This window comes from Podarcis pityusensis, assembly GCF_964106645.2.
Source record: "Podarcis pityusensis genome assembly, chromosome: 7".
NCBI classification, from domain to species: domain Eukaryota; kingdom Metazoa; phylum Chordata; class Lepidosauria; order Squamata; family Lacertidae; genus Podarcis; species Podarcis pityusensis.
The window spans coordinates 86,151,958-86,177,462 of NC_138031.1; the positions used below are offsets into that span (position 1 = coordinate 86,151,958).

Genomic DNA, 25,505 nt, shown 5'->3' on the forward strand with positions numbered 1-25,505 from the left:
GTGTTCTCATGTTTACTCCCAGTCTTAGTTGTACCTGAATATTGAATATTATAAGAATACAGTGGTACCTCTAGTTACGAACTTAATTCATTCCAGAGGTCCGTTTTTAACCTGAAACTGTTCTTAACTAGAGGCCTGCTTTCACTAATGGGGCCTCTTGCTGCCGGCACATGATTTCCGTTCTCATCCTGGGGCCACGTTCTCAACTCGAGGTAACTCTTAGTGAAGTTTGTAACCTGAAGCATTTGTAACCTGAGGCGTTTGTAACTTGAGGTACCACTGTATAACCAAGGATCTGGCAGGTGATTATACTATGATATGTGCAATTCAGTCCTGCTCATCTATGTATGCTGATCTATCATGTGCAGCTTTCTTCCCTCCCTCTCCCATTTCCTTCTCAGAGTTAATTCTTTATTTGACCTTCACATGCAGTTACATTTGTGGGATTTTTTTCCTATGATGTGACTTTCTTGGGGGCTGCCTATGAATGACAGAACCAGATTTGCATATTGTGTGTGCAAAGTTCACGATCTTCCCTGTCCACGTGGTTTTGTCTGTCACAGGCAGCTCTTAGATGCAGGGGATTGCATCATGGAAAGTCATCTTCCACGGGGCTGTGCTTGAAAAATAATCATGCATCCTCTTTCCTCTCCATCTTTCCCTCCTTCAGTAATCCCACGTGTCCAGCTTCTCTTTCTTCAGTTCCCATTTGATAGTTCCTCAGGCTCTTAGGCTGACTAACTTTGAGATGAGAAGTTTCCATTAAATCCAGTAAGTAGAACTACAGAGCCTTTTCAGTGAAAGCCAATAATCAGAACAAGATTAATGGAACTAAAATGTCCAATAACTAAGACTTGCACCCTGCCCATCATGAGGATAGCTATTCATTCTAGTACCATAATAATCTGAAACTGGTGTTTTGAAACAAGAGATGTATTGAGGGAATCAAGAAGGCACTTTTGTTTTCACACCATTACATTCTGAGGTAGCAGATTTGAATCTTTTAAGTCTCCATTGTGGGGAAAACAATTTCAATAATCTATCCCAGATACTTCCAGTTTGCTGCTGTATTCCATTATCCTCTTATGACTTTATCAATGACAGCTCTCCTTTTGGAGGCTTGCTTGTTCTCTGAAGTCAACTCAATTTGACTTTGGCCATCAACTCAGTCACTTCTTTGATTTATAGCTAACCAACAATATTCTCAAATGAACATACCCCACATCATGGCCACTGGGAGGTGTGACTACAAGTATCTGAAATCCCATCCGTGATTCCATAAGCACCCATATCTAGAAATGTGGTAACTTTACTGTGTAGTTGGAGGCTGCAGGTATTCAGATGGCCTCTCATGAGGTATGCTTTTAAGTAGGCACCATGTAGAAGGTAAGATAATAAACACCAGTGTCTCCTCTACTTCCTGCTGAAGTGGGGACCTGAAACATCAGAAACAGAAGCCTAGCTGGATGCCGTTTGAGTTGTGGTGAAAGCTGGCGAAGCACAAGAAAACCGAGTGACTCAGAAGTCTTCTAAATAGCATGCCTCTTGCTTGGGAGCTGCTTTCCTCCAAACAGTCCCATGCAGCTGGAGAGTAATGAGTGAGCTGATCACGCAGGTCCCACCCACATAAACTGAACACACTCCTCTTGGATGAACTCAACCTTCATGGCTTCTCACTTAGAAGATCCTAACTGCATAGGGTCTATTAATGGAAAACAGCTCCCTCATGCCTAGCTAATAATCATGACTGGATGCAGAAAGGGGACATTTTTAACAAAACAACTTTCAATATGGACTACATGGAATTGGCGGAAATGACTGGCAGAATCCGAGACCAGGGAGAAGAGTCGGTGGAAGAAGATTGGAAGAAATTTAAAGACTATTTACAGAAATATTGTAAAATTAATGAATGTTAGAATGATGTCAGAATGAAGCTAAGTGGTTTAAGCAGCAGTGTTATAAAGGTGTATGTAAAAATGGATTGTTAACAGGTGAGAATCCAAAGTTATAATATATTATGTTAAAGGACTAAGATAAAAACAAAGAGGGAAAGAAATTGCTGAATTAACTAACTGAATTGGAATACAAAAAAGGGAGGCGTGAGGAGGTCAGGGAAACAAGAAAATGAATGTAAGGTATGGAAAGACTGATGTATCTTTTTAAGTGTTTTTTATCTTTTTTTGTATTTTGTATTTTTTCTTTTATTTTTTCTTTTGTTTTTCTTTTTCTTCTTTTTTTTTAATTCATGTAATTCTTTTCTTTGAAACCTTAATAAATATCATTAAAAAAAAACAACAACTTTCAACAGAGATAAATTTAAATCTCTGCATTAGATAGGAAGAATCAGGTGCACAAATCTAGGATGGGTGATACCATGACAGTTGTACATGTGAAAAGGATCTAGGGCTTTAGCGGACAACAAGGTAAAGATGAGCCAGCAGTGCAACGCAACAGCTAGAAAGGCTAATGCAGTTCTAGTTCACATTGACAGAAATACTGGGTCCAGCTTGTGAGAAGTAATGGTATATCTATATCCTGCTTTGGTCAGACAACCTCACCCAGAGTACTGTGCCCATTTCCATGCAGCACAGTTTAAGAAGAATATTGGCAAACTGGAATGCGTCCAAAAAGGGGAAACAAAAAAAGAATTCAAATTGCAATAAAAAGTATTTAGACTATTAGGAAGAACCTTTTGCAGGCATGAGCCGCTTGAAAGTGGATCAGACTGCATCCATAAATAGTGTACTCTTCTTCATTAGAAGTTCTAAACAGAGACTATCAGCAATGGTGAATTTCCTGCATTGGCAGATGGTTGGACTAGATGATTACTGAGGTAACTTTCAACTCTATAATTCTAATATATGGTGAGAACACATGTGTCTCCACTATGATAAAATGCAAGAATTTCACCTGCTAGAATAATCCATCATTCCATGATCCTTGTGCCTAGCCCTGCTTTGCATATTATACAGGAAGGAATAAATGTCACTCATACCTCTGTTTCCCTTTATTTTGAGCATGTGATACTCCCCTCAATCCATCCTAGAATTTGGAGTGGTAGTATTGCAGCAACAGTAAATAAATTGTCTTCTTTTTCTGTCATTTGCCCCCAAATATGTAAAGAAGAATTTGGCAGAGTTCTTTTGGAAGAATAAATCTGGACTCTGTACACTATGGTAATTTACCTCAGACTTTGCAGATAAAATAATAGTCACTTCAACGATCCTGCCATGGAGTCAGTGTGGATTTTTAAAAAAATGTCTATCTTTGAGATATAGTCAAGAATATTCAGCTTCAAGGCAGGATTAATGCCTATTGGAATAAAAAGGCCTGCAGCAGGCAGTGAAATGCCATCAGGAAGGAGGCCCAGAGGCAGGGAGTTCCACATCCCTTCCATGAATACCTGCCAAATATATCTCATAAAGTGGACCCCTGTGGCAGGGAGGCACATGGCAGCATGTCCACCAGAAGTATTGTACTGTAGTCTCCCCATCTAGGCAAAAATATAAATTCAGGTGGTCAGGGAACCAGTACAGCTTCACATCATTTTATAAAGCCTCAGTCCCAAGGCCTGCTCATTTCTCCTCAGCAAGGAAGCGGGGGAGGTGGTTCTGCCAGGCTGAGGGCCTGCTCTTCACCTTTCCTCACTCTAGCTGCTGCCACCTCAGAAACCTGACAGTTTGCCTGTTTTACAATTACACCATTGGACCAGTGGTCACTTTTTTTAATTCTGAGAGAGTGCTGTGGGTGCAAGTCACAAAATGGCTGCCATGGGTGCATGGCATAATACAAAATGGCTGCTGTGGGGAGCATGGCATATCACAAAATTAGAGTGAGCACAGTCATGGTGAAACTTTTCCCGTAATTGTATTTCCATACTAGGTTGAGCCTTTCTTGAATTTCTGTCTGTCATACATCTGTTAAAGGCACAAGAACCCTGTTTTTCCCTAATGCCAACCCTAAACCAAAGCCTCGTCTGCCATCCTGTATCCATTAAGCACGTCTGAGTAGGTATGTATACCATGATACTGTAATTTAACTATACAGTGAATTCTTAATGATTGGCAGGTCTTTAGCCTCTTTGCAAAGTGTTCACATTTGCCTTTGGGTGAGTTTTTAACATCCATCCACATTTACTGTGTAGTAATATCTAGAGAAAATAACTTCTAGGGATTACTTCATCTCAGACAAACCCACCACAGGAACGACGCATCCCAGTTTCTAGGAACAAACAGCTCATATTCATGGCATTTAAGAACTTTTTATAAATCATATAATCAGGACTGTGCGCTCCAGCATTGCATATATACTGGATTTTTATTTATTTTTTAGCAAGGTTTAATATGAGGACTAGTAAGGGATTGAAGGTGCTTGCTTAATTGTGAGGGCAGTAGAAAAAGTATTCAGGAAAGATAATATTTTCCTCAGAAGAATGGGGGAGGAGCGCTGCCAGCACTTCTAAAACATAAAGGCTGCCACAGATACACACAGGAGATCAAAAAGAGTGAATAAGCATTCTCTAGAAGAGGCTCCACAGCAGAGATTATGGTTTATCTGTCAGAAGAGAATTAATTACCATATTTAGTGACAGGAAAGTTCTGGTATATTTTCTCCAGGAATAGTTTTGTATGTAGCAAAAAGCCACGCAGTGCTTGGCAAGGCCGGCCCAGTACATTTTGGCACCTGAGACAGACCCCAGAATGGCACCCCCTCCTCACCAGGCAAGATGGGGTGAGTGAAGATCTATGTCAGGAACTGACATCAGGATCTGCTGCCCTGGAGGACTCTGCCGCCTAAGGTGGTCACCACACCTTCCCTCGTGGCTGGGCCGGCCCTGGTGCTTGGCCTTTCAAAGCCATTACAAGAAGCAGTTCTGTCTCTGCCGAGTCTTATGTGAGAGTCTTCCCTATCCACACACCTACCTCCCTGTCTTTGATCTAATTCCTTTTAGAGGTTTGGAAAGTGGTAGAGGTCCATCATATGGAAGATTCGCTTTAATCCTTGCATATGGGAGTGTTTTCTTCTGCCAGTTTACATCTTTGATTTTCCTTCTGCCCTACCCATCCCGGCAGAGAACATGAGAATCCACATGACATTTACTAATGGAAAAGCCAGAAGATTCAGCCTAAAACTAATTGCACAAATGCGCTAAATAATCTATCTTAATTAATATTCAGTTAGTATGTTATTTTCATTTTTCTCGATTCAGCAGATGCTAGAATATCAGTCAAACAAGTGTATAAGTATAACTCATGATTATTCTTACTATGCACACGTTATTCCAAAATACCCTACAACTATATGGTACATTTCGGCCAAAGAAAATCATTTCTGAGACCCAGTGATTTCTGGAGAAGGAACTTAAGCATGTGCTTATCTCTCCTATGGATGGTGCCCATAATATTGATGTTCATTAAAAAGCTGCATAGCATCAATTATATTTTTACATACCATAATATATACTTGGCAATGAGGATCAGAGAGTCATTTTACTACTGGGCAATATAACAGTAAAGATAAGAAATGTAACTGAGTAAAATAATTTGTGTGAAACACAAATACTGAAAAAACAACTGTGGTGTTACTAATAAATATCAAACAAAGTGCTATGTATAATAATAGCCTCCAGTATAGTACTGCAGATCAGCAGATAGATGTAAAATTCACCAAGATGAGTAAGTTCATATAAAATCAAAAGATAACCTGATTAACTCACCAGGGCTATGACTGGATCACCATCATTAAAATTTAAATCTTCACCAGATATGATAGGATTCTTTACCTCACAAGTCTGTTGATTGCTCAGAGTATTGGAATAATTTGCCTTGGAAATACTAAATTGGCTTTTCTTAGAGCCTGAAGTCAGAGAAACCTCCTGGCAGTAGGAGTGCAGAAATGCTCGGACTCCGTCAATCCCCACAAACTGTGAGATAGGAGCACCACTGAAATTCACACTCCCCGTCTCAAGCAGCTGAGAATTTCTCCACTTGTGCAACTTGATGGCCAGTAACACAAGGAGGAAAGTGAAGAACAAGCAAGAGACAAAAGCCACTGCAAGGACCAGGTAGAAGGTGAGGTCAGACGGAGGATCTACAGGAGCTGAGATGCTGCTCAGGTCTGAGAGGATTGCAGGGATGGTGTCAGCCAGCACCACAGTCAGAGTGGCTGAAGCAGAGAGAGGTGGCTGCCCATTGTCCTTCACTAAAACCACCAGGCTTTGCTTGAGGGCATCTTTCTCCAGAAAGAAGCGGGCCGTCCTGATCTCTCCCGTGTGGAGCCCCATAGTGAAGAGCCCCGGCTCGGTGGCCTTGATCAGCTGGTAGGAGAGCCAGGCATTCTGGCCAGAGTCCGCATCCACGGCCACCACCTTAGTGACCAGGTAGCCTGGCTCAGAGGAGCGAGGGGCCAGCTCTATCCCTGTGGAACCATCAGTGGGAGGGGAGGGGTACAGGATTTGGGGAGCATTGTCATTCTGGTCCAGGATGAAGAGAGTCACTGAGACGTTGGAGCTGAGTGGTGGAGAACCTCCATCCTGAGCCTTTACACGGAACCGAATGTCTCGAAAGTCTTCATAATCAAAGGAGGTCAGAGCATATATAACCCCCGTCTCAGAGTTAATGGAAAGGTAGGACGAGAGGCGGGAGTCACTTCTTTGGTCATCAGTGATGGAATATGTTATTCTGGCATTTTCTTCCCAGTCAAGATCATTTGCTCTTATAGAAGAGACCATGGCTCCTCTTTGGTTATTCTCAACAAAATAGAAAGTGTAGTCTGTTTTTTCAAAGAGGGGTGGGTTGTCATTTGTGTCTAAAACATGAAGTGTGACAACTGTGACTGTAGAAAGAGGGGGGACTCCATGGTCAGTAACAGTGACAGTAATATTGAAGACAGACACCTGTTCCCTGTCAAGAGCACCATCAGTCACCAAACTGTAAAAGTTATCCATGGACTTCTTTAGCTGAAAAGGGAGATTGCTAGGGATTGAACATGTGATTTCTCCATTGATTCCTGAATCTCGGTCTTGGACATTTAAAATGGCAATCACCGTTTGGGATGGTGAACTTTCAAGTATGGTGTTGGTGGCAAAGGTAACTGATAATTGAGGTGCATTGTCATTCAGATCCATAACAGATATCACAACTTTTGACCTGTCACTCAGCCTTCCTCCATCTTTTGCTTGTATCTCAAATGCATATAAAGATGATTCCTCATAATCAAGATTCCCAATAAGGATGATTTCACCTGTTGTGGAATTTAACAGAAACATTTGGGAGTCCTTCTTTGTGATTTTTTGGAAAAAGTATTTAATGTCTCCATTGATTCCTTCATCCATATCAGTTGCTCTCACTGTCAAAAGTGTGGACCACTTGGGAATATTCTCATTCACACTCACTTCGTAGAGAGGTTGGCTGAAAACTGGTGCATTGTCATTTGCATCAAGGACAGCGATGTGGATTTGTAATGTGCCAGATCTGATGGGATCACCTCCATCAGTAGCTATGAGAAGCAAATCGTAAGCTGATTGTTCCTCTCTGTCCAGTGACTTTTCCAACACAAGTTCTGCAAGTCTGACACCATTTTCTTCTGTTTGCACATGCAAAGCAAAATGGCTACTGCCTGTGAGTTGGTAGCTCTGCACTGAATTTATCCCCCAGTCTGGATCTTGAGCTTCAGGAAGAGGAACCTGGAATCCAGGTATAGATGCCTCACTGATTTCCAGCTCCTGTTCCCATAGAGGGAAGTGGGGAGCATTATCATTTATATCCGTAATTTCCACTTCAATTCCATAAAGCTTCAGTTTGCTTTCAACAAGAACCTGAAACTTCAACAAACATTTCTCTGCCTCTCCACAAATTTCCTCTCTATCTATTCTCTCAGATATCTGCAAATGGCCATTGTTGGCATTCAAAGAAAAGTACTGAATCATACCTACAGGAGAAACAATGCGCAGTCCATGGTTTGGGAGCTGCTTGCCATCCATTCCCAGGTCCTTTGCAACATTCCCCACGGAAGAGCCTTTGTGCAACTCTTCTGGAATGGAGTAGTGGATCTGCCCAGAAACTGCCTTCCAAGAAAACATCATGAAAAGGCACTGGAAGATTCCCTTTCTGCAGTTCCACAGCCTCTGAGTTCCTTCCATCCTTGCAGCAGGTTAAAGGCCCTTCAATTCTGATTCAAATGCTGCTGTATCCAACTCTATTCTAAGGAAAATGTACATCCATTTCTTCTTTACACTGACAAGCAGCTTGTTCCTTCAGATATTTTGTGTTTGTGTTTAACGGAAAGGCAACTTTGATTGGGCAGGATTTCACATTTCTGCTCCATTCTGGTGAACAGTGACACCCAGAGGATCAAGCCCAAACTGCAAAAACTTCACTTTTGAAAATTAAATAAACACCATTTCACTGTACTATTATATTATAATATTATAAACATTATAAATGAAGATATAGCTAGGATAACTATGTATATTTTTCTATATTCTTTATTTTTTTCCTTCAAATTTACCCACTATAGATAAAGAAGAGTGACAACTTTTGCTGTTGTAAACAAACTGAAATGGAGCAGGAAAGACAAGAGTGTTTAGGGTTCCTGCCCTACCCCATTACTGGAAATTCTGGAATGAATTGAATTCTGAAATATTGAACTTTCTCAGCAATGTTATTTGCTGGATATTAAAAAGATTCATTTTGGATGCAGAAAAAAGAATAGTAAGCCTCTGGTACTTCTTATTTTCTTTGTGTCAGTGTAATGTTTGTAGTTGTAAAGTGAGGAAACTGATATGCTGACACACAGTTCTTTCCTGCTGTTTTCATGGGGAAACAGAGGCATCCATGTGCAAAAAGGCTGACAGAGTTGTGGCATTAGCCAATGACATTCATTGTTGTGTGATACCAAATACGCTGGTGTGCATGAAATTCAGCACAACTTGCTGGTATATCAGTCAAAAACCGCAGTTCCTTAGCACAGCAGGTACCACAGTGAAAAGAACAGGACAGAAATGCTGCCATTAAACGCAGGAAAAATAACTAATGCAATATTCCCCACAAATTTGAATGCAGCCTCTCCCCCTACCCCAATATCATAACATTGATCTACTTTTCTGGGTTATTGTAAGAGTTACACAGCACTATATGTGAAGCGCCTTGAACATTCTTAACACTAGGTATTACTGCACAGAGCAAAGAAGTAAAATGGCTACATTCTCTGTAATTTATTGCCACTGCTTATCTGGAAAGGGCTGGGCTTCAGTCACGGCAAGGTTAGGGCCATGCAGGTGCACCAGCAGGAATGCCAGATTGGTTGCTGACAGAAGCATACAGACCCGGCCACACTGCTGCCTCATCCACAGCTCCAGCTTATCACAAACACCACTACTGTGGATGGATAACAATGGTAGCTTAGAAGCACACATGTGAAAACTGGATGTCCAACTCAGAAGAGAGCTTTATTAAAAACTAGCATGTGAGGGCTTGTTAAACAGCAGAGGTAGGTGGGTTTCGGCCATCTTCTTTGGAGAGCTTGATGTTGTGCTTCTTATTCTACAAGATTAAACTGCTAAAACTGAATTTGGCCATTAGCAGGAGGGACAAGACACTGAATTATCCACTAGATAATGCCAACAAATGTTCTTTTAACATTAGTCTTCATCTTTCCTAATGGAATATACACTGGTGGTGAACATGACCCAGCTTTAAAGTACAGCAATTACAGGATGTGCAGATGTATGTCCTGGCCAGATTGACTCTCCATAAGAAAACATTCCATGCCAAAGAGTTAAAAGGGCATCTGCCATTGGTAGCTGTGACTCAATAGTCATTTGTCCCCTATATTTCTACAGTATGGAAGCATGACTAGAGATGGTATAAGTAGAAATACTAACCACATGCTCCACATCCACACATCCTTACATACAAAGTGTTCACTACAACTGTTACAGTTTGTCATAATCTCTAATGCAAATGCCAAGGAAAGGAATGCCAGTACTTTGGGATTGCATCCGCACTGGACATCAGTAATATACAGTGGTACCTCAGGTTAAGTACTTAATTCGTTCTGGAGGTCCGTTCTTAACCTGAAACTGTTCTTAACCTGAATCACCACTTTAGCTAATGGGACCTCCCGCTGCTGACGAGCCGCTGGAGCCCAATTTCTGTTCTTATCCTGAAGCAAAGTTCTTAACCTGAAGCACTATTTCTGGGTTAGCGGAGTGTGTAACCTGAAGCGTATGTAACCTGAAGTGTATGTAACCCGAGGTACCACTGTATAAGAGAATACAGGACCTGGCCAGGGCAGGAGCCGGGGGGGGGGGCAGGGGATAGTTTCAGGTTCATGATACGGTCATGTTTGGTTTAGGGTATTTGTAAATTCAGGGACCATTTCCAGTATATACATATCTTGGAAGCGGGGGGATATGTGCATATTATTTAATTTTTTATTTAAAATAATTCTATAGTCCCCCCATCACTACCCCCCCCAAAAGAGTGGTATACAACATCTCTAGAAATCATGCCAAGAGAAACTCCCTTTTGATGTCACTCTTCTACACAGGTTGTACATGAGCATTTTTCATTCTACAAACAGCATGCAGTCACAGGACCTAAGAAATGCTTGTACAACTGATAGCTTCCATAAGAGCTCCACCACTTAATATGTTGTGCTATTCTCATCAGACCCAAATCCCAAGCTGTGTCTGTGACAGGAACACAATATCCAAATGCTATGTAAGATTATTTGTATATATGAGAACCAAATAAAGTTATTCTAAAACGTTTAGTGATTAATTAATCCTTTACTCTCATTAAATAATCCAACCCATGAAAAGCTCCACAAACATTTCATAAAATTCAGTTGAAAAACTTTACCAATTACTAGGAAATTTACCAACTTATTTAAAGAATATTCTATGAAAGACTTTTTGGTATTTCTTCTTGTAAATTTCTTAAAGGACAGAATGTGAAAATAGCTACATATTCAATTGCATTTGTACTGCAAAGATAAGAAGAAGAAGAAAACATCATTCTGTCCACTCAGCCATGCTGCACCACACTGTAATCTTGGCACGACACCAAGTTACCATGCAGATGTGTACCTGGACAATTCTGACAAAGCCTCCGCCATCCTGCTGTGCTGCCCCTCAATAGCTGCTGGAAGGTCCAATTAGCTGGCTCTACAGCAGTAGCAGCTCAATACTACTCCCTATCTACTTCCCTGATGACATGGTCTGAATTCTCTGGGATGCCAGTTTGATAACATCCACTGTTTACAATTAAACTCTCAAACAAGTGATAACACCAAATTCCCTATAAGGAACATGCAATATAACTCACCGTGCTGTCATTTTCCTTCTCAGAAATTAAATTGCCTCCACTGACCATCAAAGAAATGTCAGAGTTGCCATTGCAAAGGATGTTCTCTGCTATTTGGACAGTGGGCTGCAGGAATGTCAGCTCATTCCTCCTGGATTCAGAGGACAGACAGACCTGGTAGGAATAAGGCAAAGTTCCGTCCTCATAATTGGGTGGGAATATGGCACCAGCCTTTGAATGGGGGTCAGGAATAAAGCACTGAAGGAAAGTGGGGTTCCTTGACCTTCGAAGCTTCATCAGAATGGTCAGTATCACCGTCACCAGGAACAAGAAGGACACCAAGGTCAAGGCTAATACCAAATAAAACTGTAGATCAGACTGATACTCTGAGTCATTTGGTTGGGAGTTCATTTCTGGAAGAGCCTCCTGGAAGTTCTCAGCAAACACCAGGCTCAAAGTTGTGGTGGCTGAGAGAGGAGGATGCCCATTGTCCTTCACCAGAATGACCAGCCTCTGCTTCACTGCATCTCTCTCAAGTAATGCTCGGACTGTTTGCACCTCTCCTGTGTGGGAGCCAATGCTGAAGAGTGAGGGCTCTGTGGCCTGCAGGAGATGGAAGGAGAGCCAGGCATTGTGTCCCGAATCAGAGTCCACGGCCACCACCTTCGTCACCAGATAACCCGACTCAGCTGACCGAGGCACCATCTCAAAGAAAGGGGAGCCCTCTGTTGATTGTGAGGGGTACAGGATCTGCGGAGCGTTATCATTTTGATCCAAAACACATACTGTCACTGTGGCACTGCTATTGAGTGGTGGAGAACCTCCATCTTGGACCTTCACTTGAATCTGAAACTCCCTGAATAGCTCATAGTCAAAGGAGCGTTGGGCATAGATGATCCCAGTCTCAGAGTTAATGGAGACATAGGAGGAAAGAGGCAGGTCCTTGATGTTGCTGTGAAGGATGGAGTAAGTGATTCTGGCATTGCGATCCAGATCTGGGTCAGAGGCCTTGATGTGGAAAATTGAAGCTCCAGATGGGTTGTTCTCTGGAACATAGGCAGTGTAGGAAGATTTGTCAAAGGCTGGTGGGTTATCATTGATATCTGAGATCTGTATTGATATGGATTTGTGTGTGGAGAGTGGAGGTGTGCCTTTGTCTGTGGCTATGATTGTAATATTATACTCTGGAGTCCTTTCTCTGTCAAGCGCACCATCTATGAGGAGCTTGAAGTAATTACTCGAAGATGAGACTATCAGGAAAGGTACAAGTTCCTTCAGGTGACAGATGACTTCTCCGTTATCCCCAGAATCCCTGTCCTGAACTTTAATGAGAGCAATCACAGCTCCAGATGTGACATCTTCTGGAACTGGGCTGGACACGGAGGTAAGGATCACATCTGGAGCATTGTCATTCTCATCAAGAACCTCAATCTCCACATTACAATGTGCCACCAATCCTCCTCCATCACTTGCCTGAATTATCATCACATATTTTTGCCTGTCCTCAAAATCAACACTTTCTATGAGTGTGATTGTTCCATCTCTGGGATCTAGATGAAACTTCTGTTTGGCTGTTTTTGGGATGTCACTGAAAGTGTAAGTGATCTCAGCATTTGACCCTTCATCACTGTCAGATGCTTTGACTTGAAGCACAGAGGTTCCTTTGGGTGCACTCTCCTTCAGGCTCACTTTATAGATTGTCTGGGTGAAAACAGGGGCATTGTCATTAGCATCAAGAACTGTTACCAATATTTTGGCTGTTCCGGTTTTTGGAGGTTCTCCACCATCCATGGCTGTAAGGACCATGTGGTGCATCTCTTCTTTTTCCCTGTCCAGTTGTTTCTGCAGTATTAATTCTGCATATTTTCCGCCGTCATTGCTGTTTTGAATTTCTAGTTTGAAATATGGAGTTGAGCTCAACTGATAATTCTGGAGGGAGTTCATTCCGATATCATCATCTTCAGCATTTCCAAGAGCAAATCGAGTTCCCGGCAGAGTAGATTCACTAAATTTAAGCTCAATATTTTCATTCCGGAAATGTGGAGCATTGTCATTAGTATCCTGAATAAAAATATTTACGTGGAAAATATTCAAAGGATTTTGTGCTACAACTTCTAGTTTTATGACACAAGTAGATGATTCCCCACAAATCTCTTCCCGGTCTATCCTCTCATTCACATACAGGTTGCCATTTTGTTCATTCAGATCAAAGAATTGCTTTTCTGAAGAAATACCAAGCTTGCGCTTTGACAGCTCTCTGACATCCAACCCCAGATCTTTAGCAAGATTCCCCACAAAGGAGCCCTGCTCTGCTTCCTCTGGAACTGAATACTGAACCTGCTCAGACACCACCTGGCAGAAGAACACAGACCAGAATATGAATAGAAACAGTACTTGCCTCCTGGTGATCTTCCTTGTTCTCTCTGCCTGCTTTACTTCCATCACATCCATTGCCTTTCCTGATTTCTTCCTGCTTTCAGTACAGTTTTCAAGACTCCCAGTACACTTATTTGAGATAATAGAAATATTCTTCTTTTCAGCTGATCCTTGGGAAACTGAGAGCTTTCCTTTCTTGAGCAGCTTTTAAAATAAAAGCTTTTCCTTTCTGCTCAGCTGAAGTGTTAAGAGACACTGCTCTAAGAGTCTCGGAAATGCTGAGCCATGGCTGCTCCCATGTTGTCCAACAGTGACACTCTGAGTCCACATGGGGAACTGTATTTGCTTATTTTCATGTTTATAATTCTATATTGCTATTTCCCCCTGATATCTATGGAGAATTGTGAATGACTAAAAATTCTTTCACTGGTTGTCCAAATGTACTTTAGTATCGCTTGATTAGAAGTCACATAAGCTTAATTCAGATTTGTTTTTCATTGCATACAAACTGTTATTTTAATATTTTTATTGTTTTTCCTGGTAGATGATAATGACACTTTAGGGTGTTTTTGATGGAGCATAAACACAAGCAGTTGCCAGCAGAAGAAAACCATGCAATAATTCAGAAAGCCTACATCCCTGCCTAGGGCTGCCATACGTTCGGATTTCCCTGGACGTTACTAGGATTTCAAAGGCGGAATTGACATCTTGGGGGAATTTCCAAGAGTTGGCGCTTTGTCCTCGTTCTTATTCAAGTCAATCGCAAAATCATGGTTTTAGGGGTGTTTTTGTCTAGAAAAAGCTCAACAAGTTTCAGGTTTTCCTAAAAACAATTGTGGGATGCCCTGGCAACCCTATCCCTGCCAGAATTCTGGTGATTTGGCCTTTATTTAATTATGAACTTGTTTAGCAAATTTAAATTTTGTATTTTGTTCTGTCTTTAAGATTTTGGTGCATTGTGTGCTTTATTTCTGTTCTATTGGCCATAATAAAATGCTGAAAAAGAAATTTAAATTCACTTTAGCACAGGATAACTCTTTCATTCTTTAGTCTTATGTATATTCATTTGACATTTTTCTCATATGTTTGTAATCTTCCCTGTGGCATCTGGCTGACCACTGCTGCACTAGAGGAAGTTTTGGATGATACATCTTTCCTTACGATTCTGTGTGATGATTCCTAATTCCTTAGGTGGTGAATTATTCAATATTCTCCCTTTGACTTTTTTGGATGCTTTTCCATGGTATTTCCAAGAAGACCCATATGATCCTTTTGAATAATTGGTTTTTCGTTTCTGTTTTCATAGTATTGGTACTTAATTCTATTCAACCTTTGTAGTAAAATTTTATTACAGTTTTTACATTGCAATCCTATACCAACTTACCTGGGTATAAACTCCATTGAAGTCAATGAGACAAAAGTTTTGTTAGATGTATTGCGTTTTTGGATTGCTTTGGCACATGTGGAAGTTTACTGTAATTAATCAGGAATGTTTATGACATGAAGAAAAAGCTTCTACACAAGTGCATTCAAAGTGTGCACTACTCTGTCAGAATTTCAATTTGTCAGACTGTAAACTGAAATGTAATAATTAATCGTAGTAGTAGTAGTAGTAGTAGTAACAGTAGTAGTTTTGAACTGAGAACTTTCGTTTCTGCCATTATTGTATCAGTGCAGAGCCATTCAGCAGAGAGGATTTGAGTGATGAGAAACTTTCTTTAGGGGGTCTAAGATATATCCAGAACTGCTTGTATCCACTCTTGACTTGAATGCAATCATAGATTCAGAATGATTTTCTAGCATTCTATGGGTCTTATTGTTGATATTAATTTGATAGGTTAAATTCTTATTGCCTGAAAACGTGGAGTTATCAGTGAATAGTAACACCATTGTTCAGTGAAGAAAGATTAGCCAAATGCATAGACTAAAACACAATGCATACACATAGCAAAATGAATCTATATTTGACTAATGACTCAGTCCAGCAAGGTAGATTAGAGGATGGATGCCTCCTTCTAGCACAGGCATCCGCAAACTCGGCCCTCCAGATGTTTTGGGACTACAACTCCCATCATCCTTAGCTAGCAGGACCAGTGGTCAGGGATGATGGGAATTGTAGTCCTAAAACATTTGGAGGGCCTGTTCCAGCACATGGCTCCTGGTTTGGGATTGGGAACTGTAATGCAGGCAGGATAGGGCAGCTATTTCAGCATGCAATTCCCATCAGCACTCAAAGTGCATATAGCAACACCACCTTTCCTTCCAGGCTTAGAGGTACTTTATGCCTACTGTGAGCAATATTTACTTGCACTTAACTAGGCACAAGTTACACCTATTTAAGAATAGTGGTCGGCAAAGAGAACCAGAAGATCATGTTACCACAGGAAAATGTATTTATTTGTTCAAAATAGGTTCATCTCAGCTTTTAGTCCAGGGACTTCCAAAGCAGATCACAACTTGAATGAAAACAATTAATCAACCAACAGGGAGGTGGAAGAAATAATTGACAGTGTAATTGAACACAGAGGTATTCACAGCCTGTCAGTTAATGAGGGGGGCAATCAGACTTTCCAGGGGGGAGGCATTCCACAACAGAACAGAACAGAGGGCCAGAGGTAATCTGCCAGGGGCCGTATGCAGATGCTGGGCAAGACAAAAGCCAGTGGTGGACAGGGCTGAAGCCAAATGTGGGCACAGTTGGGGGGAGGGGCCAAGACAAAAAAATAGGCCACCCCTTTCCCCCCCTCTTTCTGCTACCTTCTTTCCCCCTCTTTTCCCCTCCTTGCCACTCACCCACTGTGCCTTCTGGCTTGTGTCTCAGGCAATCAGACCTTCAGTTGCCATGTTTCAAACAGTGAAAACCCGGACAGAAAAGTTATTGGGCAAGATCGCAACTGCCAACATGGGCTGCCATACGCCCGGATTTTCCCTAATTTTTTTCTGATTTCTGTCCAGATGATGCTGACAAATTCTGGATATGTCTGGGAAATTCTGGACACATGGCAACCCAACAGAACACAGAGCAAAGCCTAAGAAATAAATACAGTGGGCAGGCTGGTTTGTGTAGGTAGTTTGTTCAAATATCCTGCACAGAGCCAAACCACAATAAATTTCAAATATAAAATCCTTACTGTCATGTAAGCCCCAGTGGTTTAAGAAAACACAGATTGAAACCAATAAAGATTTCCCCACTAGTAAAATAAGATACTAGCTATAAGTGAAATAAAATAATTACCGACATGTCTCATTGCTTTGAAAAGGGTCAAGAAAAGAGATAAATGGGAAATTTATCTGTCAAGATTTGTAACTACATTTCCAATTAGAAGAAAAAGTTAGGACACCTGGTCTCTGATTTCATTTCCATTGTTCCAATCTAAATCCCCATTAGCAAAAATAGGATCCTTTACCTCCTAGGCCTGATCATTGGTCGCAGTATGGAAATAATTTGCCTTGGAAGTATTAAACCTGTTTTTCCTAAAGGCAGTGTTAAGAGAAAGATCATCACAATAAGAGTAAAGAAATGTTTGGATTCCATCAATAGCCACAAACTGTGCGACAGGAGCACCACTGAAATTCACACTCCTTGACTCAAACAGTTGCAGTTTTCTCCATCCGTGCAACCTGATGGCCAGTAACACAAGGAGGAAAATGAAGAACAAGCAGGAAACAAAAGCCACTGCAGTCACCAGATAGATGAGATATGACTGATTCCCCACCCCACCCTGTCTCTGCTAGTGGTGTTTCTCTTTGGCAGGATCAGGAAGATATAGGCAGTTTGGGGGACTGCACTGACAGATGTGGAGGGTGCATGCAGCCCACTGGTTATCCACCTCTGTGCTACAGCCATGGAGAGAGAGCCCTGCTACCAAAAGTTCTGGTAAACCAAACTGTTCTAGAGACCTTGTTAATCATTATTAAACAATGGCACTAGCAGCCTTCAGGAATGCATCCTTAGCTTTAGCTAAACATGCAAAGGAGGGGCCTCGGGAAGAGATGTGCAATCTACACCATGCTGTGGTTCTTCTTAGTCTCCCATTCCTGGATGGTGATTGCCTGAGCCAGGAAACCTTTTGTACTCAGGAAAGTTTCCTATGCATTTTAGAATACTGGGAGATCGAATAGGAAGTACTGAAACTTATGTGCTCACCTGATGGATTGCTGCCTCCTCCGTACCTGTGTTAGAATCACCTATGAGTAACACAGGGCCTGGCTTATCCGGAGCCTGTTGTGGTGTCAGAGTATTGGTACAGCTTCCGATTGGAAAAAGAATCTGACTTTTCCGAGAGCCTGAAGTCAGTGAAACCTCATGGCAATAAGACTGAAGAAATGCCCGGACTCCATCAATCCCCACAAACTGGGAGATGGGAGCACCATCAAAATGCACACTTCCATTGTCACACAGCTGAGAATTTTTCCATCTGCGAAGTTTCAGTGCCAGTAACACAAGGAGGAAGGCAAGGAACAAGCAGGAGACAAAAGCCACTGCAGTCACCAAGTAGAAGGTGAGATCTGACTGTGGGTCTTCAGATACTGGGACGCTGCTCAGATCAGTCAGCATGTCAGGGATGCTGTCTGCCAAGACCACAGTGACAGTGACTGATGCCGACATTGGAGGCTGCCCATTGTCCTTCACTAAAACCACCAGGCTTTGCTTGAGAGCATCTTTCTCCAGAAAGAAGCGGGCCGTCCTGATCTCTCCCGTGTGGAGCCCCAGAGTGAAGAGCCCTGGCTCGGTGGCCTTGGTCAGCTGGTAGGAGAGCCAGGCATTCTGGCCAGAGTCCGCATCCACGGCCACCACCTTAGTGACCAGGTAGCCTGGCTCAGAGGAGCGAGGGGCCAGCTCTATCCCCGTGGAGCCATCAGTGGGAGGGGAGGGGTACAGGATTTGGGGAGCATTGTCATTCTGGTCCAGGATGAAGAGAGTCACTGAGACGTTGGAGCTGAGTGGTGGAGAACCTCCATCCTGAGCCTTAACCAGGAACTTAATCTCCCTGATCTCTTCATAGTCAAAAGAACTCAGAGCATAGATGACCCCTGTCTCTGAGTTAATGGAGAGGTATGAGGAGAGAGGGGAGCCAGTCACTTGACTTTCTATGATGGAATAAGTTATTCTGGAGTTCTCTTCCCAGTCTGGATCATTTGCATTTAGAGAAAAGATGGATGCTCCTCTCTGATTATTTTCCATGAAAAATGACTTGTAATCTGATCTTGCAAAGTGAGGTGGGTTATCATTTGTGTCTAAAATGTGCAGAGCTATGATGGTGGCTGTAGAAAGAGAAGGCATTCCATGATCAGTTACTGTGATGGTGATGTTGTAGTTTGCCACTTGTTCTCTGTCAAGGGGGCCATCTGTCACCAAACTATAAAAGTTGTCTATGGATTGTTTTAGCTGAAACGGGAGGTTTCTGGGAATTGTGCATGTGACCTCACTATTGATTCCAGAATCGTGATCTTCTACATTTATAATAGCAATAACTGTTCCGGTTGATGAGTTCTCCTGAATGGAGTTGGTCAGAAAGGTCACAGTTAATTCTGGCGCATTGTCATTCAGATCTGTGACCATGATCACAACCTTTGACCTGTCACTTAGACCACCCCCATCCATGGCTTGCACCTCAAATTCATAGAAGGATGATGTCTCAAAGTCCAAGTTTCCCATGAGGGTTATTATGCCAGTTGTTGAATTTAAAAGAAACATTTGTGAATCCTTTTTTGTGGTTTTTTTGAAGGAGTATTTCACCTCTCCGTTGATTCCTTCATCCAGATCAGTGGCTTTGACTGCACAGAGTATGGACCCTTTGGGAATGTTCTCCTCAATGCTGATTTCATAGACTGGTTGGCTAAAAATTGGTGCGTTGTCATTTACATCTAAAACAATGACTTGAATTTGGGCAGTGCCAGTCCTGACAGGATCACCCCCATCCATAGCCATAATAATTAGATCATAAACTGGCTGTTCCTCTCTGTCCAAAGATTTTTCCAGCACCAGCTCAGCATGTTTGGGACCATTTTCTCCTGTTTGAACATCCAGAGAAAAATGCACGCTGCCTGTGAGTTGGTAATTCTGAACAGAATTTATCCCCAGATCTGGATCAGTAGCATCAGGCAGAGGAAACCGAGACCCTTTCATAGATATTTCATTAATTTTCACCTCCAGTTGTCCTGGAGGAAAGTGGGGAGCATTATCGTTTATATCAGTAACTTCCACTTCAACTCCATAAAGTTTTCTTTTACTCTCAACAATAACCTGAAAATTTAATTTGCACTTCTCTGCCCATGCACAAATTTCTTCTCTGTCAATTCTCTCAGTGGTTTGTAAATGACCACTGTTGTAGTTCAAAGTAAAATACTGAATCATACCTGTTCTGGTAAGAATCCGGAGCTCGCGGTTTGAAAGATTATTTCCATCCATTCCTAGATCCTTTGCAATATTTCCCACAAAAGAGCCTTTCTGCATCTCCTCTGGAATGGAATAATGAAGTTGTGCAGAAACTGTCTTCAAAATGAGCATCAATATGAGGCATTGCAACAAGATTGTCTCTTTACAGCTCCATTGCTTCTGGTTTCCTCCCATTTTCTTGCAACAGGATAAATGCCACTTATTCTGGCTCAGACGTTTTTGAGTATGAAATAAATGCTGTTATTTTTTATTTAAAGTTGCTCCTATTACACTCCCTGCAATGTGTGTGCAAGTATGGTCATGCAGATATTTTCTGTTTATACAGTAGAGAATTTATGGAACTCCCAGTGTGTTCTGTAGCCAAATTGGTGAACAGCGACACCCAGAGGCTCAACTGAAAACTATAGATCGTTTAAACATAATCTTACTTTCATATTAGACAATCTGAGTCAGGGATGTGATGGACTGAAAATTCCACATCCTGTTTAATAGACCCAAGTGATATGGCGAGGCAATCTCATAATCTTCATCTGGAGTACTTTAAAAAGTTGATGCTTTTTTCTTGTGCTTGTAATGTGCATTAATATATGGGGTGTTAATTGCATTAGGAGGATTGCATTCATTATCTATTAATATAGTCATGTAAGTAGGGTTTATTGCATGTTTTATAAAGCACCCCAGGCTTATCTGCACTTAGGGTAGCAAGGTGCTCACTCAGAGAGGCTGCTTTAAATGTTTCAACAGTGCATGTGCTTATTCATAAGATAACTGCACTGTGTAGAGGGCCGTGGCCTCAGGCACCCAGCAGACCTGTTCTATGCTCTGGTGAGTGAATTTTAAAGTGGAAAGGATGGCGGGTGAGACGATTGGGGCTGGGGTGTAGCTTTTTTGGGGTGATGAGGGCTTGCTGCTGTTGTTGCTGTTGGTTTTTTGTATCTTTATTTTAGATCTTGTGATTTATGTAGAAACTGTTCAGTTTGGTTGTGTTTCATGTTTTATTATCAGTTCCATGTTTTATTTATTGTTTATGACTACTTTTGTTATGTTGTAGTTATGTATTTTTTTATATCGTAAGCTACCTTGAGTATGGTCTGAACTGTGGAAAAGAGGCATACAAATAAAATAATGTATGTATGTGTGTGTTGGTAGAGGAAGACATCAGAAGGCACAGCGGTTTCAGTCTCCCTCAGTATCTCAAGAGCATTTAAGAGGTCTGAGCACTTCATGGTAAATTATTTAAATATATAGGAAACAAAGCCCTGAACAACTCAGGACCTTGTTTTCTGAAAGAACTCCTGTCCCTATATACACCTGGTGGATCACTGAGATCTATTCAAAAAAGAATAAACAAAATTATCAAGGAGTACTGTACAAGCAACCCCTTCTATGAAGAATCATAGAATCATAGAGTTGGAAGAGACCACAAGAGCCATCAAGTCCAACCCCCTGCCAAGCAGGAAACACCATCAGAGCACTCCTGACATATGGTTGTCAAGCCTCTGCTTAAAGACCTCCAAAGAAGGAGACTCCACCACACTCCTTGGCAGCAAATTCCACTGTCGAACAGCTCTTACTGTCAGGAAGTTCTTCCTAATGTTTAGGTGGAATCTTCTTTCTTGTAGTTTGGATCCATTGCTCCGTGTCCGCTTCTCTGGAGCAGCAGAAAACAACCTTTCTCCCTCCTCTATGTGACATCCTTTTATATATTTGAACATGGCTATCATATCACCCCTTAACCTCCTCTTCTCCAGGCTAAACATGCCCAGCTCCCTTAGCCGTTCCTCGTAAGGCATCGTTTCCAGGCCTTTGACCATTTTGGTCAAAGAAAACTTGCAGCTCTTGGGAATTTGTAGTTTAAAGAATAGCTGGGTAAGAGGTAACATGATAGAAGTTTATATAATTATGCAAAACACTAGAACGCAGGGACATCCAGTGAAGCTGAACGCTGGGAGATTCAGAACAGATAAAAGGAACTAAGTCTTCAAGCAGTGCATAGTTAAATGAAGGAACGCAAGCCCACAGGAAGCAGTGATGACAAATCGGATGGCTTTAAAAGAGGATTAGACAAATTCATGGAGGAAAGGGCTATTGAAGGCTATTACCCATAATGGTTATGCTCTGCCTCCACAGCTAGAGGCAGTAATGCTTTTGAATACCAGTTGCTGGAATCCACGGGATGCGAGGGTGCTTTTGAGCTCAGGTCCTATTTGTAGGTTTCCCACAGGTGTCTGGTTGACCACTCAGCCAGGATGCTGAACTGCATGGGCTATTGGCCTCATCCAGCAGGTTCTTCTTATGAAATCATATTATGTTCTTATAAAGTCAGAATGTTTTGCTGCTGATTCAGGGCTTGGAAAGGGTGTCGTGGACCACTATGGAACATACACTGAGTCAAGAGTCTATGTGTTGGTTATCTTTTCACTTAACAAGTCCTAGATTACTTACCTAATCTTTTCTTGTTCTCTAACCATAGGATCTGGAAATAATGGTTCTCAAAATTTGCCACTCCGATATCACTTATGATGCTTTTAATCTGCCATCCATTATTTTTTTAATGAAGATAGAATAACAATATTTGGACAGTGGGAACAGGTGTGGCTTTTTTGGCTCTAATATTTTTATACAGGTCAGCAACCCCTTACAACACCTGAGAGTCAGCAGAAAACTGACAATACAAATGATCCAAATACATGCGTTACTCCCACACTATGTCCACTTATAATCCATGCGGTAAAATACTTCTTTCACAAATCTACAGAGTATTAAACTCTCAAATGCTGCTACCATTCACAACTCTAAAGGCATGATGGGGAGGAAATCAGGAAATCAGATGATACTTTATGGGAAGAAGTGATGAGCAACTATCAGCTCTTCAAGGCAGGAGGAGGAAGCGAACACTCAACTCAGTCTTGACACTCATTCCTACCTGAATGGCACATTCCAATACTTGAGATGTGCTTGAAATTGAGAATGGCAATTTCTAAAAGGAGAGATTGTCATTCTACACCCACTTTCACCTTTTCTCGGGTGGCCGTCCTTGGCTTGGAGCCACATAGCAATTCATGTCTTTCTGCTTCACAGCACCCACCCACCCAATGGTGTTCTGAGGAAGGGCTGGTTGTGTTGTCACATCCTGCCAGTGCAGCACCACATGGTGCAATTAAGTAGGTAGAGAGATAACTTTTAATCTTGTTGGGAATCATCACCATCAGGAGCAGGAGCAGCTCATTGTGTATATGGGCTTTAATAAAGGGAAGATTAGTGTTTGAGAGTCAGTGTGGTGTAGTGGTTAAGAGCGGTAGTCTCGTAATCTGGGGAACCGGGTTCGCTTCCCCACTCCTCCACATGCAGCTGCTGGGTGACTTTGGGCCAGTCACACTTCTCTGAAGTCTCTCAGCCCCACTCACCTCACAGAATGTTTGTTGTGGGGGAGGAAGGGAAAGGAGAATGTTAGCCGCTTTGAGATTCCTTTAAGGGAGTGAAAGGCGGGATATCAAATCCAAACTCTTCTTCTTCTTTGCTATTGTTTTTTCATTCCTACCATTTGTTCATTCAAAAATTTCCAAACTGATTTTCTCCCCCTATCTGTCCATGAATGAGAACCAGGGAGGCTTGTTTTCAGCAAACAGCAGGAAGAGAAAGAGGCAGTAGTCCTTTGCACTTCCAGTTACAACCTCCGAGTCTGCTTTTTGAGTTAAGAGAAAAAGCTCACCTGAAGATTGTTGTTGTGTATTATCTCCTGTACAATAACTAGGCTGACTGTTACTGAAGTCTTGTTTCCCCAAAATACTATAGTGTTTTATCTAATATGATATTTTGCAGCCAAGATTATGGTGTCCTTTGGTGTTAGTTGATATTACATATTTTCTAGTATTTGGGGGGGGTTCTCTGTACCAATATTCATAGAATCATAGAGCTGGAAGGGACCATGGCCCTGAGATTAAGAGTCTCAAGCTCTTCTAAGATATAATGACAATCATTGTCACTGAAAATGCCATGTTTTACAGCATTTCCCCATGTTTAGCCAATTAGTCAAAGCTAAAAGTTGTGATGCATGCTATCTATAATATTTTAGTATTCTTGATACCTTTGGCCTGAATCTGTTCCATTGTATTACTTCTAATTCCTGCTTCTCCTCCCCACCCCAAAATTAATTAAATTTATATATTATTTAAGTATTGAATTAGAACTGTTAGGGGAGAAGGGAAAGATAACCCTGGTTACACATTCCTTTAATAATGCAACTTTACCAAATCAACATGGAGTTCATTAGGACCAGGTTTCTGAATTCTTATTAATTTTGTGTGTGTGTAAGGGTTGGTAACTGTCTTTAATAACTCACTGAAATTAGAAGAAGTATTTTAAAATATATATAATTAATTCTCCTTTGTTTCCAGGGGGTAGGATTTAGTTATCATTTCATCTTCTTTACTAGATGTGTAGTCTGACCCATAATTTTGGAACTTCGTCTCCACCCCCATCATTCTGCCTGAACACTGAGGTCCAGCACCAAGGGCCTTCTGGCGGTTCCCTCACTGCGAGAAGTGAGGTTACAGGGAACCAGGCAGAGGGCCTTCTTGGTAGTGGCCCCTGCCTGTGGAACGCCCTCCCATCAGATGTCAAGGCAATAAGCGACTATCTTACTTTTAAAAGACATCTGAAGGCAGCTCTTTTTAGGGAAGTTTTTAATGTTTGATGCTGTATTGTGTTTTTAATATTCAGTTGGGAGCCACCCAGAGTGGCTGGGGAAAGCCAGTCAGATGGGCGGGGTATAAATAATATATTAGTAGTAGTAGTAGTAGTAGTAGTAGTAGTAGCAGCAGCAGCAGCAGCAGCAGTAGTATTATATCTAGATTTTTTCACTATACCTTTATTTGCCTGAAGGATAGTATTAGTTTAGACAATGAGATAACAATGCCATTAGTCTATAATAGTATTTATGCTCCATATTCCCAAATCTAGTACCAAATGTCCCAGGATTTAGCCTTAGTGTTAGGCACAGAATATGGATAGGATTAAAGATAAATGTACCCCTGCCTCCCTTGCTCTCTTAGATACAGGCGGATGGCTAGGGCAGCTCAGAAGGGCCCTTGCACAAACGCACACTCATGCAATGGTAGAAGGCTGGCGGGACAGCTTAAAGTCCACTGCTGCTACACAGCAGACGGATTGAAGAAAAGGAAGTACGAATTAGTCCTGTAGTTAAGTCCTAACCTTGACCAATCATGGCTAAGAGCGGCTAGGAGCTGGGTGAAATCATAGATCTTTAAAAAGTGTAGACACACTGGGGAGCTTCCATTTTGACTTGAAATGTTAGTTTGGGTGCTTCTCAGAAATATGTAAAGGCATGAAGTGGGGGGGGGGCAACCCACAATGGCGCCCACCTGAGAGGTGCCAGAACTGCACTCCAGCTGAAAAAA

General features: G+C 41.7%; 1 protein-coding gene and 1 pseudogene across 2 annotated transcripts; both read right to left on the bottom strand.

The window, feature by feature from the left end:
* Positions 1–5,707: 5,707 nt before the first annotated feature.
* LOC308481923 (protocadherin gamma-A6 pseudogene) lies at positions 5,708–8,412 on the bottom strand (annotated as a pseudogene). The gene has a single exon. The product of its transcript is annotated as a protocadherin gamma-A6 pseudogene (transcript).
* A 2,602-nt stretch (positions 8,413–11,014) lies between these two features.
* On the bottom strand, positions 11,015–21,894 carry LOC308481845 (uncharacterized protein). Its single transcript, XM_081014553.1, has 2 exons — positions 17,833–21,894; positions 11,015–13,889 (listed from the first exon to the last, which is right to left on the bottom strand). The coding sequence occupies exons 1-2, from the start codon at positions 20,257–20,259 to the stop codon at positions 11,304–11,306; spliced, it is 5,013 nt and encodes a 1,670-aa protein (XP_080870679.1). The 5' UTR covers positions 20,260–21,894; the 3' UTR covers positions 11,015–11,303.
* Between the last annotated feature and the right edge of the window lie 3,611 nt (positions 21,895–25,505).